At 41.8% G+C, this 17,156-nt stretch overlaps 2 protein-coding genes across 4 annotated transcripts; one reads left to right on the forward strand and one right to left on the reverse strand.

Annotated features, from left to right (window-relative positions):
- Nucleotides 1-50: 50 nt before the first annotated feature.
- Nucleotides 51-4,990, reverse strand: pex19 (peroxisomal biogenesis factor 19). Its single transcript, XM_029454292.1, has 8 exons — nt 4,860-4,990; nt 3,535-3,623; nt 2,907-3,069; nt 2,725-2,810; nt 2,465-2,638; nt 2,211-2,381; nt 1,996-2,040; nt 51-1,647 (listed from the first exon to the last, which is right to left on the reverse strand). The coding sequence occupies exons 1-8, from the start codon at nt 4,921-4,923 to the stop codon at nt 1,543-1,545; spliced, it is 897 nt and encodes a 298-aa protein (XP_029310152.1). The 5' UTR covers nt 4,924-4,990; the 3' UTR covers nt 51-1,542.
- Nucleotides 4,991-6,727: 1,737 nt separating this feature from the next.
- Nucleotides 6,728-13,135, forward strand: myadmb (myeloid associated differentiation marker b). 3 transcript variants are annotated; one of them, XM_029454334.1, is made up of 2 exons: nt 6,728-6,862; nt 10,685-13,135. In XM_029454334.1, exon 2 carries the CDS (start codon nt 10,801-10,803, stop codon nt 11,680-11,682), a length of 882 nt encoding a protein of 293 aa, XP_029310194.1. In that variant the 5' UTR covers nt 6,728-6,862; nt 10,685-10,800; the 3' UTR covers nt 11,683-13,135. The 3 variants fall into 3 exon arrangements, with proteins under 3 accessions (XP_029310194.1, XP_029310195.1, XP_029310197.1); XM_029454335.1 differs by having other exon boundaries at nt 6,744-6,862; nt 10,697-13,135; XM_029454337.1 differs by lacking the exon at nt 6,728-6,862 and adding an exon at nt 8,424-8,508.
- The last annotated feature ends 4,021 nt before the right edge of the window (nt 13,136-17,156 follow it).

Genomic DNA, 17,156 nt, shown 5'->3' on the forward strand with positions numbered 1-17,156 from the left:
TATATCACTCGTTACTACTAATGTAAATTAAATATTGCACAACAACAAAATCATTTGCATTATACCATTATTTTATTTCATATATTTACAAAAAAAGTGTAAAATAACAGGATGCATTTATTTATTTTAACGGTGGGCGTGTTTGAGTCGGCCCTGAGAGTTAAATAGATTGCACCCTCCCCCTTTACAGACCTACACAGCAGCCTCCCCTCCGCTGTGTTTTCAGTGCATAGCTGACCGAATCCTTTCACAGTACCCCTTTATTATAGTTATTGATGAGCTGATGGGCGTGGGATTTCTAGACCTCTCTCTATGGTCACAGCAGTAAAATTTGTCTGCTTGCAATAGAAGCTGGTGAAAAGTGGACGCTCGGGTAAACAAACCCACCAAGCGCAGCCAACATGTCATCACACTATTGACGTTTCTGTCCTCGCGTGACACAATGTGATGCTTAACAGTCTGCCCTGTCACCTTTTGGATGGAGGGTACAGGATACGTACATGCTATCAGGTGGTTAACACTCCTAATACCCTTCAAGTGTTGTTCTTTCCTAGAAGGGACCCAGACCTAAGAAAACATCACTCTGGACAAACACAGGGAATCACAAGGGGAGCACAGTAACTCTACTCTATAATGATCACTGTAACCACAGCAAAGGCAAACGGGAATCATCTCAATCACTTCAAATCAATACCTGGGAATGGGGGGGGTAACACACGGAGAGGGGGGGGGTGGGTAACACACGGAGAGGGGGGGGGGGGGGGGGGGGGGGGTAACACACGGATGAAATTAGTTGGCTGAATTACAGTGAGCGCTTCAATCCTCCCTAGTCTTTTTAATTATTTAAATAATTAACAAATGTACACTACGTTTGTTCCAGTTTCCTTACATGTTAATAAGTAATTAACTCGTTAAGTTACATCCTCTACAGCCTGTACAGAAACAGAGGTGAGTGTTTAATGAAGTGCCAAATAATTATCACTAACTTGGTGTAAACGTTGGATGATATTGCAAAGAATTCCCATCATTTTAAAACTTTAATCTTAAGTGATCGGCTGAATGAAAGCAAAATATAAAGACCTAAAACAATAACTTAAGAGTAATTTTTTGCAAAAGGCACTGTTTATACCTGTGAAGTGGTTTGATAGATTTTACCATGAGGCTAAACAGTAATGTAAAAACAACATGAAGAGCAGCAGTGATATTTTCTTTTTAAAGGAATGCTGTTAAACTAAACCGTGACAGAGCTGCAGCAACCGCTGCCAAACTAATGCAAAGATGTTCAAATGTTCTAAGTTGTGCGTTCAGTGATTTAGGACAGAAGAGAGCGTGTTTATGTGTGTGGTTCCTGTTGATTTTCGTGCCTCGTCCTGTTGTTTCTGCAACCACACACACCTTCTACTTGAGGGAGAAGAGCGTCGACGGTCTGGTCACACTCCTGCCTGACCTTTGCTTCACACTCCTTCAATCCCTGCCTGTCGCTGACGCACACAGAGTGACCCTCTGGCTTCAGTACTTCTGATGGACCGCACCGCTCCCGCATCACATGACGGAGCACTGCTCTGCCGCCCCAGCTCCGGGGCCTCCTGGGCCTGCGGGGCCTCCTGGGAGATTGAGGGACTCCATGTCAAAGTTAAAGCCGGGAGGCTGGAGGGGAAGAAGAAAGAGGAAGAATGCCGTCATGTCTAAGCTGGGGTTGGGTGATATGACAATATATAATCAAGAAACCATTCTGATGTTTCCACATCGTTTATGCAGATAGATATTCCTGTCATATAAACATTTTATGGCAATTTTGGATCTCTATCGGATTTCTGCACCAATTTGAACAAGTGTGTGTTGGTGTGGTGTCACTGTGTGTCGTGACACATTTGAAGAATTCAAACTCTAAAGCCTTCAGATGTCAAGATATTTTCTAAACACATCTTGTATTATTTACTAAAAGGTCATCTACATCTATACACACACACTACAGGGGAACAGGGGGAAACGTACCGCATCACCTGCCAGCTCTTTGGGTGGTTGGCCCAGGTCTTGCAGCTGTAAGTAAAAGCATTATAATCTTTCATGAGTTTCATTCTTAACAAAACAACTTAGATTTACATTAAAGTGAACAATAAATCAGACTGTAAGCTATGACATGTAATGTAAAGATATGTATCATCATGTCTTAATGATCAGTTAATCAGTCAAAAGCAGAGTGCGCCTACCTTTTGCATCAGGTCCATGATGCCCTCAAACTCTCCTTCTTTATCTGCTGCCCCCTCTTCCTCCTTCTCAAAGTGCTTACAGATGTCTCCCATGATTTTGGCCTGCTGCTCATAGCGCTGGTAGTCCTCTGGGCTAAGGCTTGGCTTGTTGGCCTCCAACCATTCTGGGTACTGAGAGGGTGAGTGACATTTATGAGCGACACTTGGCAGTGGAACTAGAGACTGTAGTGATTGCTAGTGAAACAGATGCACACCTTAGCAGTGATGTCTTTGAGAGATGGATAAAGCACTTCCTTGGAGAGGAGATTCTGCATGATGGACTGCATGATGGGCAGGATGTTTCCGTCCTCACCGCTTCCCTCGCCACCCTCTTCCAATCCCAGGCCTTCTAGAGCCTTGACAAGGTCGTCTCCTGCTAGTCCGGAGGACTTTAAGAGAACAACGCAGACAGTCGGTAAACTGTTCTATGTGTGCATCACTCTAAATAACAATTGATCGATGCTGATTTACCCACCTGCAGGTTGTCTGCATTTTTTGCCAGACCACGAAGGGTTTCTTTAAGACAGGAAGTGAATTCTTGCTGGGAGGCGGTGTCAGTGCCTATACAGAGTACACACAACATTCAGGCTACAGGAACAAAACAGTAAGCAGAGGAGCATATCAAAAACTACAAATAACACAAATTGTAGACCTTACCAACTTTGCCTGCTGCCTCTGACAGTTTATGGAAGTGCTGCAGTAACTCTGGCTCCTCGTGGGCGAGCTCAGTCATGGCCTTCTCCCATTCCTCCTTCGCTTGGGAAGCCATGTCGCCCTCGAAGAGAGTCTCAAAGAGTTTGCAGTCTTCAAGCAGGGCTGGCTACACAGGTAAATAGAAAACATGTGAAGTGCCTTTCACCTCACCTCAAGGGAAGACTGAGGGCTAAATTGAAACACGCATTTTTCATACTAAATAACCTCTTTGCACAGGACAACTTGAACATTTTTATGATTATTACTCGCTGCAACTGAGAAATAACTTTTTGGTGCGCAGTGAACTTTTGTGGTGCGATTTGAACTTTGTAAACTTGGCAGGTTGCACAACCAACAACCAGCTGGTACATGTGACAGCAGCCAAAGTAAATATGAGGAACCCACCAAGTGAAGGAATAATAACTAATAACTAAATAATTCATTCACAAGCAGCAACCAGATGAGAAGTACAATTTTGGTTCGTAGAGAAAACACAGTTTGAAGAAAAGTGGAGGCTGTGATTATATATATGTAACAAAGCTAGATGTGAATCCTGAAACAGCACCATCCTGACAAACAATAACAAACGGACCTTCTCTGCACCGCTGTTGGCTGAGGAGGAAGCAGCGGCGGGTTCAGGGGCTGGGGGAGGGGGTGTCTTGTCAAAGTCATCCAACGCACCTTAAAGAAAAGAATATTAGAATGATGCCAATGGACTTTGAAAGAGATTTAAAAGGAGTAATTCAACAACACAGATGTTATAAATCAGCCATTGTCTACTTATTCCCATCGCAGTTTAAGCCCCCGCAGCATGAAGGTACATCAAAAGTCTGCAAACAGATCGTGCAGACAATTCTACTGTGTCCAAAAGCTTTATATACATCTTGTATCTTCCTGTCTGGTAAGACTGTGAGTAATTTCTCTTCTTTGGAGCAATCCAATGGACGCTTTAAGGTATTTCAGAGCTGTGAAAACATGACGACTCATCTTTAATGGTATGAATCGAGATGGAACAACGGATATGACTTGATTTAATACTTTAACTAATACAATAATGGGTGTAGACTGATGACGTTTGAACTTTTCATAGAGCAAATGAATGTTGAGAAATGTACACTTGGTTGCAAAACTAATATTACAATCTGTAAAGGTTATACTGTGAGGTGCTTATTCAATGTGATGGTCATTTGAGGTGCCGTTTGAACTTCCCTGTGTTAAGACTAATATTTAGTTGATCTTCATTCGTATAAATGTTTGGAAACAGCACCACTATAGTCTCGAAAATAAGTTAAATCAACAACTCTCCAGTTTCAACATACAACTTTCATAAAAGGTCGGATTTATTATTAGACTGAATTAATTTTTAGTGTGAATAAACTGGAAATTGAACACATGTCTAGTAAAGTAACATGTTTACAGTAAGTAAACACCATTAAGTGAGCCAAAAAGCGATGCAAGGAGAGTAAAAAGAGAAACATTACCATCACTGACAGTTCAGCCACCTTGTTAAATCACCAGGAGGGTTTTATTATGTCTAACATCAACTGTCTGTCGATAAAAGCATTCAAGGGCAAAGCTGGTGTGTGATCAGCGCTGGGTTGAGATGGAGCTAGCTGAGTTAGCTGAGCTAGCTAACATTAGCGACATACAGCTCCATCGCATAGCAACAAGCAATGACCACTTTTATGTGATTGTTTTTGGCAAATGATATCACGGGCTGTCCGGCTGCCAGTGATCACTTTCAGCTAACGTTATGTTGTCAATATTTGGCACCCAGACAGCACCCACCGGGCGCACAAGCTAACCCCCCCCTGACACCCAGAGAGAGACAAATCACAGCCGTGTTTAACGACAGAATAAACCGTGACCGTGCGAGTATAGAGAGGGTCGCTGTAAAGACTTCATGTCAACACTTACTGTCCAATAATTCGTCCAATTCTGCATCGTGTCCGGTGGACGGCTCCCCTGTTCCCGACGCCATGATGTTACCTTCTCCAAAGTCCAAACACCCACCGGTCTGCCGGAAACTGACGTTTCTGTTGTGAAGATGTCGCAAACACTGTTACGTCATGAATACAGGCGCGGATTTTAAATATGGCGCCATCTGGTGGCGGTAAGAATAATAACAAAATAAATAAATAATAATAATAATAATAATAATATAATAATAATAATAAGAATGATTATAATAAGAATAATAAGAATGATTATAATAATTATAATAATAATAATAAAACACTTTCTTCTTGCGCTTTTCAAAACAAAATTACAAAGTGCTTTACATCACAAAATAAAAATGATAGACAACATTGATTAAAAGGAGCAACACATGTGAAAAAGTAAACTAAAAAGCCTTTGTATATAAATAGGTTTTAAGAAGTGACTTAACAGATAGAACAGTGAATTTCTTAACCTCTTATTATTCATGCTTTCAATGCAACTATAACTTTAACTTTATTTATTATACAGCATTTTAAATACAAACATTCAGCACAAAGTGCTTCACTTTGAAAAGAGAAATAAGCAACTTTAACAAACAACAACAAAACAATAAAAAGGTTAAAATGTATTAATAAAAGGCAATAGTCTAACTAAAATAAAATACACACCAGAGATGAAAAAAATAATAATATAAAAAAATAATTATTAAAGTTTAAAAACTAAGGCTTTAACATTAGTATAAATAAAATGCCATATAAAACATTTTGTCTGATATTTGAATGCTTCCTTCACCCTGCACGATTATTTTTTTCTATATTCAAGAATGAAACCCTTAAGATGAACAATCTTGTTTTTGTTATTGTCAAAAATGCAGTGCATTTGTGCTAAATAGCCTTCAATAGAACAGGCTACAATAAAGCCTATTCTTTTTACAGTGTGCTCGTGCTCCTGTAGGTTTAACGGTGCAACGATTTGCAAGCAAATTAAAGCAATCTATTGAGAATGTGCACGTGTGAGTTTCACTTCCCTCCTTTCCTGTCTCTGGAGAAGTCTTTTGTTTTTTTTTAGCAGGGTCAGGAAACGCGTCAATTTACAACTCAGTAAACAAAAAAACAGTTGCCAAGGGTTACGGCTGCTGTTGCCATGCAACGTATACAAATAATCCCAGAATACGATGATTCAGACTTTAGCGCCGACAAATATTTAGAATTATGTGCAGCGTGTCGATAGTAACGCTGATGGAGAGCCATTAAAATAAACATGACGACATCTTCATTAGTGTGTGTGTGTGTGTGTGTGTGTGTGTGTGCGTGTGTGTGTGCGTGTGTGTGTGTGTGTGTGTATGTGTGTGTGTGTGTGTGTGTGTGTGTGTGCGTGTGTGTGTGTGTGTGTCTAAATCTCATTTTAGAGATTTAGTGATAGGTTGTTTTACATTTTCATGAATTTTAACACAGCTGTATTTAGTCGTAATTAATTAATTAATTAATTGATTAATGCATCGCCGAATAAAAATAAGAGAGATTTGAAAAACTTATTTTTTATTTCATAAATAAATTGCACTTTTTTCCCCCAATAACGAGTCAATAAAAAACTTTAGTGGTTAAAACGCCCACTTTCACAAAATCCAACACGAGCGATTTATTAATTAAAACATCAATTTATGCTTTTCCCGATGCTGCCAGCCTCTGGAAATGCATAAAACTAATCCAGAAATGTAATTTTAAAGACGGGTACATGTTAAGGCTGGGTAAAACGGGGTGTGTTCAGCAGCCAGTGTCCTGGGCTGCAGGAGGAGGAGGAGAGTTTCGACAGATGTGAGAAACGGTGCAGACATTTGATGCCTAATTTGGTTTGCTGGGCGGGAGCTGCTGTTCTGAGCTGCTGGTTAACTCCGTGAGCTGAGGAGTTGCAATCTACGATTCTCTACCGCTGGATGTGCCGGAGAAACGAGAGACTTTCTGCAGCCAAGTATCACAAAGGTAACCAACTTTTAGATGGAAATTATATGATAATATATATATATTATATTCAACTTGAGTTGGTGATTTCGCTGTTTTTGTGCACTTGTTGCATCTTGCTTACCTGCATGCCTCATGGGAAAACTGTGATACAAACTACTTTGTGTTTATTTGTGTGCATGTTTTTCACAGATTACCAAAAACTTCTATTTCTTGTCATTGAAATAAATCCGGAAATGTGCCTGTATATATATATATATATATTATTTTTTAAAGAGTAGGAAGAAAACTTTTTACTACTTACTATTTTTTTTGTATTTTTGTTGTGAGAGACTTTCAGCTATCACACAATGTTTTCAAATGTGTTATTTTCAGCTGGTTTCCTAAGGAGCATATGAGCATATATTTCTGTGTTTGGTGGGCTGCAGTGTGATGTGTGTGTGTGTGTGTGTGTGTGTGGTGGGAGCAGGGTGCGGCAGGCGGCACACCCACCTTCACTGTCAATGAATGAGCCTCTGCAGGGGCCTCACACACAGCTGTCACACTTACACACTCTACTTTATGGGGACTTTTACTCTCTCTGTCTTTTTGAATTTAATTAAAGATGCTGATTTAGATTCTCACCACAACACTTCCTCGTTATTCTTAGTTTAAGTGCAGAAGTTTCCCTCTTCGTTGGTGCGTCTCTCAAAATATCACCGTGTTGTGTTTCTTTAGAGAGATTTAGTATCTTGTGATGGTTTACGTGCTGTTTCTGATGATTCTCCAGTCTGACAAGAAAGGAAATCTGGGGGGAAATACTGAATACTTGGGATTCTTTAAAAAAAAAAGGTCAAATGTGAAGGTACATTTTGGACCAGCCTTCGAAAACACACAACAGACACTAAATATGAAGCGACTACACACTCACACTCACACTCACACTCACACACACACACACACACTGGGATGATTTGCCAACAGAGCTCGTCTTGTACTTCGACCCACGGGTCTCATGTAAGTGGATTATGGGTGAAATCGAGTTACTGATGTTGTGTCATGACAACCAAACAAGCTGCGCACATGACCTCACTTGTTTCCTGAACATCTAAGTACGTGTGTGTGTGTGTGTGTGTGTGTGTTGTGTGACCGTTCAGAGGAGCTTGATGCGGTCACATCCTGTTGCGGGCCTGATGTGTGAACTTATTTTCAGCACCTCTTCCACTTGGGGAAGTGGCCCTGTTTGTGTGTGATCCTGTCGTGTTTTCCATGCTGTGCAGGGAAAAGACACTTTTCCACACTGCGCTCTTGTTTCTGTTCTCGTTTCTCGTCTCCCCTGTGCCATTTTCCTCTCCCAATTTCTTTCCTAACTTGATTCCACAAACAGCAAAGCAGTAATGGCGGCGGGAGTGGCGGGATTGATTTTTCCATTACGACCCTTCCGTATACGTTTATTTTTGAGTGATTCACGCATAATTGGTACCCTGACTTTAAAGCTGGAGTGGGAGTATTGAGCTGGGAGGGTGAAAGAGGACAACTGATGGAAAAGAGAGGGAGTAGCCGCCAAATGAGACTGTGAGGAGGGAAGGAAGGGAAGGGAGAGAGAGGAAAGGAAAGAACTTGGTAAATGTGACAAAGTTACCAGTTGTTCAACAGCAGCCAGACTGCAGCACATCTGGAACACATCAGTAAGTTGGAAAATCTTACAAGAAATAAGGGAGGGGGGGGGGGGGGAAAGAGGAGGGGTGGTGAAAGCAGAGAGGGGCCCGGTGGTGACTCACTTTTCTGCTATTCCACTCCATCACTGTGTTTAAACTATGTGTCCTTCTGCGGCCTTAGACACAGGGCTTCCCCCGTGTTCCTCCCTCTCCCCCCCCCCCCCCCCCCTCCCTCTGCTCCACTCCCTTCTGGCTCCAAGTTAGTCATCCTGCAGGAGTTTTAGGGTTCTCTTTTTCCATTTCGCTCTGTTTTTTCTTGTTTTTCTATTCATACCTTGCCACCAGTTCAGATTTTTGCCTGCTCAGCCACCGCCATTTTATAGTTGTTTAATGGGACTAATGTAAACAGGCCCATTCTCCTTGTTTATAACTGTCTCTCTGTGTAAACTGGAGACAGGGAATGCAGCGCTTGTGGAGCCAAGTGGGTGTTGGGTGTCAGGAGGGATGGGAGGGAGGACAGACAGTGTGGTCGGAGGGTTTCTGTACCGTGAAAATGTCCATCTTATCTCATTAAATGTGTTTTAACGGGAAATCCTCAAAAGCAGATCAGCTTTTTTCAGAAATAATTAGAATATCAGAAAATGTTCAGCAACAAACCTCATCAGTTCCTCTGAATCAAAAAGTGGGAGCTTCTATATATAGAGTCCATTATGCACCAAGGTTCAATAGAAATCCATCGTGGAGGAGGAAGAGGACATTTGTACTAATGACAGTCGCCTGATTAGATCGCAGCGCATGCATCAACTGGAAAAACCCCTTTACTGCCCAATGCAAAAAGTTATTTATCAAACAACAATGCTTGGTTTCAGGGAGGTTTCTCTCTGTTTTATATACTATAATAATCAAAAAATTGCCAACGAAAAATCAAATCAAAACACATTCCCATGTAAGCGTAACAGTGGGACTGTGTAACTTTTAAAAGAGGAAATAGCACATTCATTCTGTACAAATGAACAGTTAATTTCATAGGCAATAAAACACACCCTTGCTCAATCCAACAGACTCTGGGACTTTGCTGCTACAGCCTCATTGGTCAGTGGTTTGCTGACTTTATGACTTTATTTTCCACTGGTGGTGCTGTTACAATTAACTATAAATTTAACTTGTGGTCACAGCGGCTGCTGTTCAGCTAAATGTACTCAGTATTTTATATCCCTTAGCAAATAAAGAACATGATTAGCTACCAAACTCTTGGCAAAAACAAAAAAATATATTTTGGAATGTTAGGATGTGAGAGGTGCATCTAAAAATAACTTTTAGTCATTCTGCTTGGTTGAAAATAATTCAGGAAGTGAAGGAAATCACTTAATTTAAGAAGAGATTGACAAGACAGTTGAAGGAAGGAAGGAAGGAAGTTCTACCTCGATAAATCAAAGTACCTGCAGAAGTTAGAAAACTGAAAACATGGCGTCTATTTCTCTTGATAACAATAAAGATAACAATAAAATATCTCTAGATATACGAGTTTAATACTCAAATAACTAACCTTAATTGATGCACGTGACATCACCTCTTTCCAACTGAGCCCTGCACAAAAAAAACGTCTTATCTTTAGTGCAAACGTTATTTTGTTCCTATAAAACATCCGTCATAGTAAAAATAGTTTAAAAATGCAGTTCAAGTTTAGATTTCAGATGTGTTTGCAGAGTAAATGAGGACCCTGGGAGTGGGAGGGGAACACGTGAAGAGGGTCATGTTTAGAGCACGATGACAGACACACTGTGGGGTCGGTGAAGGTTGCGGCGCCTCGCCCGTCAGAGGACATGAGCGTTGAGGAATGTCCGAGTGAAACGGTCTGCACTCAGCGCAGGAATGCTGTGAGAAAGCAGTCTGGAGTTTGATACGAGACAGAAAGTACCAGAGGAGAGAAGTAATGCTGACCAGATTGTTTGAGCAGACATGTGCTGTGACGAGTGTGACCGCAGTGCGCTCATTATTTGTGGGTTTTAAATTGTGTTTTCATGCTTTTCACTTTTTGTTTTAACTATTCATAAAAATTCAATGACATCATTGTGTGTCTCAGAAAAGGGAGTGCAGAGCATGTTTGAGTCCTCGCGTGGTCGTATCGTGTCCTTCATGTAGAGGTCATGAAAAGATTACTAAAGTAACTAATGTTTTACTTCTTCAATGTCTTTTCTTCATACAGCTCTTCTCTGCCTTCTCTGGGTGGCCGATGGTAAAGCTCTGAGGAAGTGACTCCCAATAGGAAGAGGCTCGTATCTCACAGGAACCATTTCAGCTTCAAGCATCACCTACAACATCATGGCCATCGTCCTCCACTCCAGCCCCCTCCTATGGACACGGCTGGCGGCCCTGATCTTCTCCTGCGTGGCCTTCTCCGTGGCCGTGCATGGAGGCAGACTCTTCCACGGCACCGGAGACTGGTGCATCTTCTGCTGGGCCTTCAGTTTCGCCGGGAGTCTGCTCGTCCTCCTGGTGGAGCTCTTCGGCCTTCAGACCAGAGCCCCTGTTTCCTGGAAGAACTTCCCCATCACCTTTGCCTGCTACGCCGCCCTGCTCTGCCTGTCTGCCTCCATCATCTTCCCACTCTACTATCTGAAGGGCTCGTCAGGCCCAAATGAAGTCCGCGACTTCCGCATCGTGTCAACCGTCTTCTCCTGCCTGGCAACCATCGCCTACATGACCGAGGTGAGCATCAGCAAGGCGCGTCCCGGCGAGGTGGCTGGCTACATGGCCACCGCCCCTGGCCTGTTGAAAGTCTGCGAGACCTTTGTGGCCTGCATCATCTTCGTCTTCGTCAGCGACCCCGTGTTGTACGACCGCCACGCTGCACTCCAGTACTGCATGTCTGTCTACTGCATCTGCTTCATTCTGTCGGCGGCCATCATCCTGCTCTGCATAGGCGAGTGCACCGGCTGCCTCCCCTTCCCGTTCGCACGCTTCCTGTCTGCCTACGCCCTTCTGGCTGTGGTCCTCTATCTGTCAGCGACCATTATCTGGCCTATCTTCAACTTTAATCCCAGGAATGGCGGCTCGAAAAATAGGCCTTACAATTGCAACACCATGGTAGGGCTGTGTGTGTGGGATAAGCTCATGGCGGTGTCTGTTCTCACGGCGGTCAACTTCATTCTCTACCTGGCCGACCTGATCTACTCCACCCGCCTGGTGTTTGTCAGCGCTTGAGGGAAGAGAAAGGGTGTGAGGCCAGCAGTATTCTCCAAATAAAATTGAATTTGGCAGGTTCTCAGGTGGCTGTCGAACTGCTGTCGAATACAGTGCTGCGAGCAAATGACAAATCACTGCGACTCCGGTCTGTTTGTTTATTGGCATCCAAAGCAGCTGGAGAAGCTTGTGGCTCATGATGGGAGCTGTAGAGTTATACCACAACATGTATAGTTTACTGTAGTATTGTAATCTAGTTTGACTCCATTTGTTGTTTTGAAATTAGAAAACTAAAGGATTTTATTTCGCAGGAGAAGTAGAAGTGGTCCAAAGTACTGGTGTAATGGTTGACCCAGGATGTTCTGGAGATAACGTATCGAGTATTCAAAGAGATCGATTAGTTCAGCGGGCTAACCTGGGAAATCCTCCAAATCCTGAGGGGCTCTTCTGTCCCCAGACAGTTTTGCCTCTGCAAACCTGCCAAATTTGATTTTGTGTAAAGTATACTGCTTAGGGAGAGAGAAGAGGAAGAGCTGGAGGTCAATGGCTATGTTTACAAGTGCAACAATATTCCCTTAAATTACCAAGGCTTTCGTTTCATAAATGTCAAACCTTGCATCCGGTGACCTGGAAACACTCTCATCTTGTTTATGAGAGACCTGAATGTGATTGCTGGATCTTTTTAAATCCATGTTTAGTAGCAGATCATTGTAATACTCAAAATACAACATTATTTCATGCAGAGCTTTTCTGCACTCTTAAGAAGGATACAAGCTAACGCCCAAAATGCTCCGTGCATGTAAACATAGTCCGTAAAGACAAATGAAGAAGAAACTGGCGGCTTATTATCGTGTTTTTGTTAAATAGTTTTGCATAATGTGTGTGTCAGATTGTGATGCCAGTTATAAACTGCCGATCAGTATTTCTCTTAAGCCATAACATTTTAAATCCTACACTTTAATTAAAGAACGTTTTTTCATTTAAGGAATTGAGAGCAGCTGATCCGATTGTGTCGTTCATGTTATTTTTACACGGCTCCAATGTTGTCCGATGTGAAGTAGAGCGAAAGCGTTTACATGATGTTAAGATGAACGCTCAGCTAGCGTCATGATGTGTGTGTATCTCTATCTGCAAGCTGCAATCAACGGTAAGAATATATTCAAGATTGTGGAGTTAAAAAACGATGTTTAATATTAGTATTTTCTATGCACGTTTAAATTTCTGGTGTCACCAAATATCAAAGCATCTATTAACACCAAAGTCACACCGCTACATGGATACATGTCGTCGATTGGGTCTATTGGTTTTGTAAACAGAGAAAGAGACCAAAAGAGATGCTTCTCTCTCTCTAGATGTTGTTACTGTTTTATTCTTCAGCTTTTTTTATATTCCACTGTTTCAATTGTGCATATCACGTCAATGTTGTAGGAACAAACGTAATCCAGTGTTTCAATAAAACCACATGTTAAACAGATGAGTGTGTGTTGTGTGTTTTATGTTTTGGTTTCGTTAAAGCTGCTTTATTACCCACTTTTATGGTTTTGAGTTGTGTTTGTAGCCGTGTAACTCTGTGGCTCGATGTCAGTCAGTCAGTCCAGACATATATCTCAGCAACTATTGAATTATTAATGTAGTGCAGAGGGGAAGTTCGGACCTCTTCCTTTAACACTTTAAAACTAATAAGCTGAAGACGTTCTGGTTGTTTGACAAGTTATAACAAAGTCAAACACAAAAGAGTTTATTCTTGTACAAGTACAGATCAAACCTCTGAGGACACAGCCGGCTGAGCTCTGCCAAAGTACTGATCTGGTTCCCCTCTTTATTCCTGAGTTCACATGCTACACCGAGGATGAGGCTAAAAGGTCGTCCATTTCTCGTCGTCCAGTTCTAATAAATCAAACAGTGTTTCTTCCTCTTCATCCTCTGAATTTAGCATCTTGAGTGCTAAAGACTTCCCTGACATCAGGCCTTTTTTCGAGGATGTCACTGGGTCTTAGTTTAGGTCTGTCATGCCCATTTCCTCGGGCGCATGTCACTCCTTATCTCCTCCTCAACATGCTAAGGGTCCCGTCCCCCGGGGGCGTACCTTCCCTATCCGCTACCGCCGCCTTTTTCCAAACATCTGAACTTACACTGAACTATGACGTCATATCTGCAACCTCCTCACGATGCAAATATGCATGTGTAGATGTTTCATAAAGACTGCATATTGACTATCATGCATCATTGTACTTTTACACACGTTCATCTTATATGTTTGATACAAAGTACTCGCTGGATAAATAACACTTCAACAAGACCTTCGTGCTTCCCAAAGGATGAATTCCTCTGACTTTAGTGATCCCTGGCTTTTCTTCTCGCGCCACCATGAGGTTGACATTTTAGCTTCAAAGTAAAACTATTGAAATTTGTTGTGGATATATATTAATGGAGAATGAACGATGAATCCTATCGACTGACTTATTATTACTTAGCGCCACCAGCAGGTCAAAGCATCACTTATCCAGTGAAAAACCTCACAAAATGTTGTCAAACGATATTTCCTAACGACTTGACAAGATCCTCTGACTTGTCGTCCAGCACCTCGAGGTTCACCTTTGTGGCTTGAAGTTTAATATCTGATCATCCAAGTCTCTTCATTTGTTAAGTATATTGTGGCTCAAAATTCTGCAAATAAATGTAGTTCAAAGAGCATTTAATTGAATTCCTTTGCATTGATAGTCCTCATAACACGTAGTCCTACTTTCAACTGGCCTGACTGATCAGAATTACAGGAACATTTAAAGATGCAAAGATGCAAAGATGCAAAGATGCAAAGATGCTGTACTTTTAATATTTATATTAAAGTAAATGATTGTTGGTTATGTAAAAAGGTTAGTGTTGTTGATACCACTGAGAATCAACGCCCCGTGTTGCAGCTGACACATTTAGCTCATTTTGTTTTGGTTCTTTTAGACCAGGGGTGTCAAACATGCGGCCCGCGTGCCAAAACCGGCCCACCAGAGGGTCCGATCCGGCCCGTGGGATGACTTTGCAAAGTGTATTAATGAGTTGTTTTGATCATAAAGTAAAAGTCCTTTGTAGACACACTGATTAAGTTGTAACACACAGGTGTAAATGATAAACTAACACTATTGTTGAAATTGCACCTTTGTTTCTTAAGAAATGTCAGGTTGTTCATAATGTTTTGTAAAAAGATTAAGTTTGAACATTTTCAGAATGTACTTTTTTGCACTAAAACGCAGGGAAACATGTGGAGTTGTGGTTATTTATATGTCATTATGCTGTGATGTTACTGCTCCGGCCCACTTGAGATCACATTGTGCTGCATGTGGCCCCTGAACTAACATGAGTGTGACCCCCCTGTTTTAGACAAAGACAACAAAGCTGAACAAACAAAGGTAAGAATAGACAGTTTCAAGTGATATAAATTAATTCACTCTAAGAAAAAATAGCTGATTGTTTGAACTGCAAGTAAACCAAGTATAAATCAGCATCTGCTCTATCCACACTATTTATACAGTGCTGTTTACATTATCTCTCACCACACTCTCCCCCACCGCCTCCCTTCACTGCCAGACCCGCTCCAGCTCTCTGCAGCCCGGTGCAACCTACAGCGGCCTTAATGCATCTGTGGGCTCCAGATCCTCGACTGTCAGGAGGATTTACTTCCTGGTGAACGCTGCTTCTGAGGGGCGGAGTGCAACACAGTAAACATTTAAGTTGCCTATGAATCTATAGCCAGGAAAGGAGACGGCAACGACGCCCAGCTCTGACACAATGACATGACATGGAGTTTATTTTGTTTTAAGGAAGGGTTGTACCCTCTTGCATGGGAACGTGGATGGTACAATAGCAAGCTAAGCCACTGGCGAGTTAGATGTTAGTGGACCTGGATCACAAGGCAGGAACACTCCATAACTATCCACGTGCACTGTCATCTAAATATATGTTAAGTACTACAATTCATGTTTTATTTTGATTATGAACATTATTCACACATTATTGCTGCTGGAGTGAACATGTGAAAGTAAAAGATGTCTGTCCTATCCTCTTGGCTTATAAAAAACGAATGTTGGCAAGATTCAATCTCTGCTGGCATGAGGTTAGGATGCTCTGCTGTTGTCTGCTTTACATCTCCCAGTAAGCTTTGCTACTGTTGTGTACAACTGTTGTGAAATGTCCTGCGGGCCGTGGCCTTCCCACTCTTCTTAAGTAACTAAATTAATTCTTGGCCTTCCCACTTTGACCCTTAGACAGAACAACGAGCGCAAGTCATCCGCACTACAATAGCGTGATACAATCGACCAATGAAAGAGGCCATAGAGAGAAGTCTGACTCAAACGCAGCATCTTGTTTTCTCTCTTAAAGCGGATGTGTTGTTATCAACACAACCAAGAGTCAAGTGTGTAACAACAAGCACACTTAAATGACAACAGAATACTTAAACTGAAAACATACGACACACAGACACGGACTAAAATAGACACACAGATGTGGAAAGGCCCGACATTCCTGCAGTGCTGAGGCTCATGTAACCTCATCATCCCACAGATACTTCGCTCTTCTCTTTCCAGGCCACGAGAGTCTCAATGGCAAACAGCTGTGCACTCTCCTGTGTAGCAGAGCAACAAATGAAGGGATTTTGTCGAGTCGTTCCCTCATGTTCTCATTTTATTTCAACGCAGTTGCGTCCTCTGACCTTACGTTGACTCTTGACTGTGTTGTAACTTGTTGCTTCCAGTACAGGATCTCCTTTTATCTGCGGGTTTTAAAGGGAACTTCACCCATGTTGCACCTAAAGGTCAGTTTATTCGTCTTTGGGAGTGTGAGTCAGTCTGCGAAACAACAAGCTGTGGTTTCATGTGGAGCAGCAGAGAGGAAGTCACTGCACCAAGCCAAGAAATAGTCCCCCAGTCCTTATGCTAAACTAAGCTAACTGACTTAAAACGTGTCATAAAACCATAAAGAGTTCTCATCTAACTTTCTGTGAGGAATCAAATAGGTGAAAAAGTCAAACAATTTCATCAAATGTGTCTCCTGTTGCACATCGTACGGAGGTTTGACCCCGAATCACTGAAACACCTCGAACTCCTTTGTCACTACTGAAAACACACGATTGTAAATCCTCTCTATTAACCACTCTCATGATTTTTTGTTTTGTTTTCAAAGCTAAATTGCTAATTACAAATCCTTAGCATGCTAACATGCTAAAGGATAGCATTAGCGTTAGCATTGTGATCATGTTCAACATGCTATTGTTAGCATTTAGCGCAAAGCGCCTCACATAGGAAAGGATATTGCGCAATAATTACATTTATTCTAGTGCAATAAATCCTCTTATTTCACTGCAGAATTGTATTTATTTACATATTTTACTTATTATTTTAGATCCTGTGTTGCCAGCTGTGGATGTTTGTTTGCTGAAGTTTGTTTTTGTGGGTTTTCTTTCATTGTATTATATAGAGGCTTTCTATTCTGTGTATCCCTGGCAG

The sequence above is a fragment of the Cottoperca gobio genome, chromosome 17, assembly GCF_900634415.1.
Source record: "Cottoperca gobio chromosome 17, fCotGob3.1, whole genome shotgun sequence".
Classification (NCBI taxonomy): Eukaryota; Metazoa; Chordata; class Actinopteri; order Perciformes; family Bovichtidae; genus Cottoperca; species Cottoperca gobio.

What these genes read in the sequence shown, in the direction of transcription:
- pex19 (XM_029454292.1), bottom strand. Translation starts at nt 4,923, where the DNA reads ATGGCGTCGGGAACAGGGGAGCCGTCCACCGGACACGATGCAGAATTG. An exon ending in ATTGGACGAATTATTGGACA is followed by an intron (nt 3,624 to 4,859) that starts GTAAGTGTTGAC and finishes CTTTTCTTTAAG; the next exon opens with GTGCGTTGGATGACTTTGAC. An exon ending in CCAACAGCGGTGCAGAGAAG is followed by an intron (nt 3,070 to 3,534) that starts GTCCGTTTGTTA and finishes TTACCTGTGTAG; the next exon opens with CCAGCCCTGCTTGAAGACTG.
- myadmb (XM_029454334.1), top strand. Translation starts at nt 10,801, where the DNA reads ATGGCCATCGTCCTCCACTCCAGCCCCCTCCTATGGACACGGCTGGCG.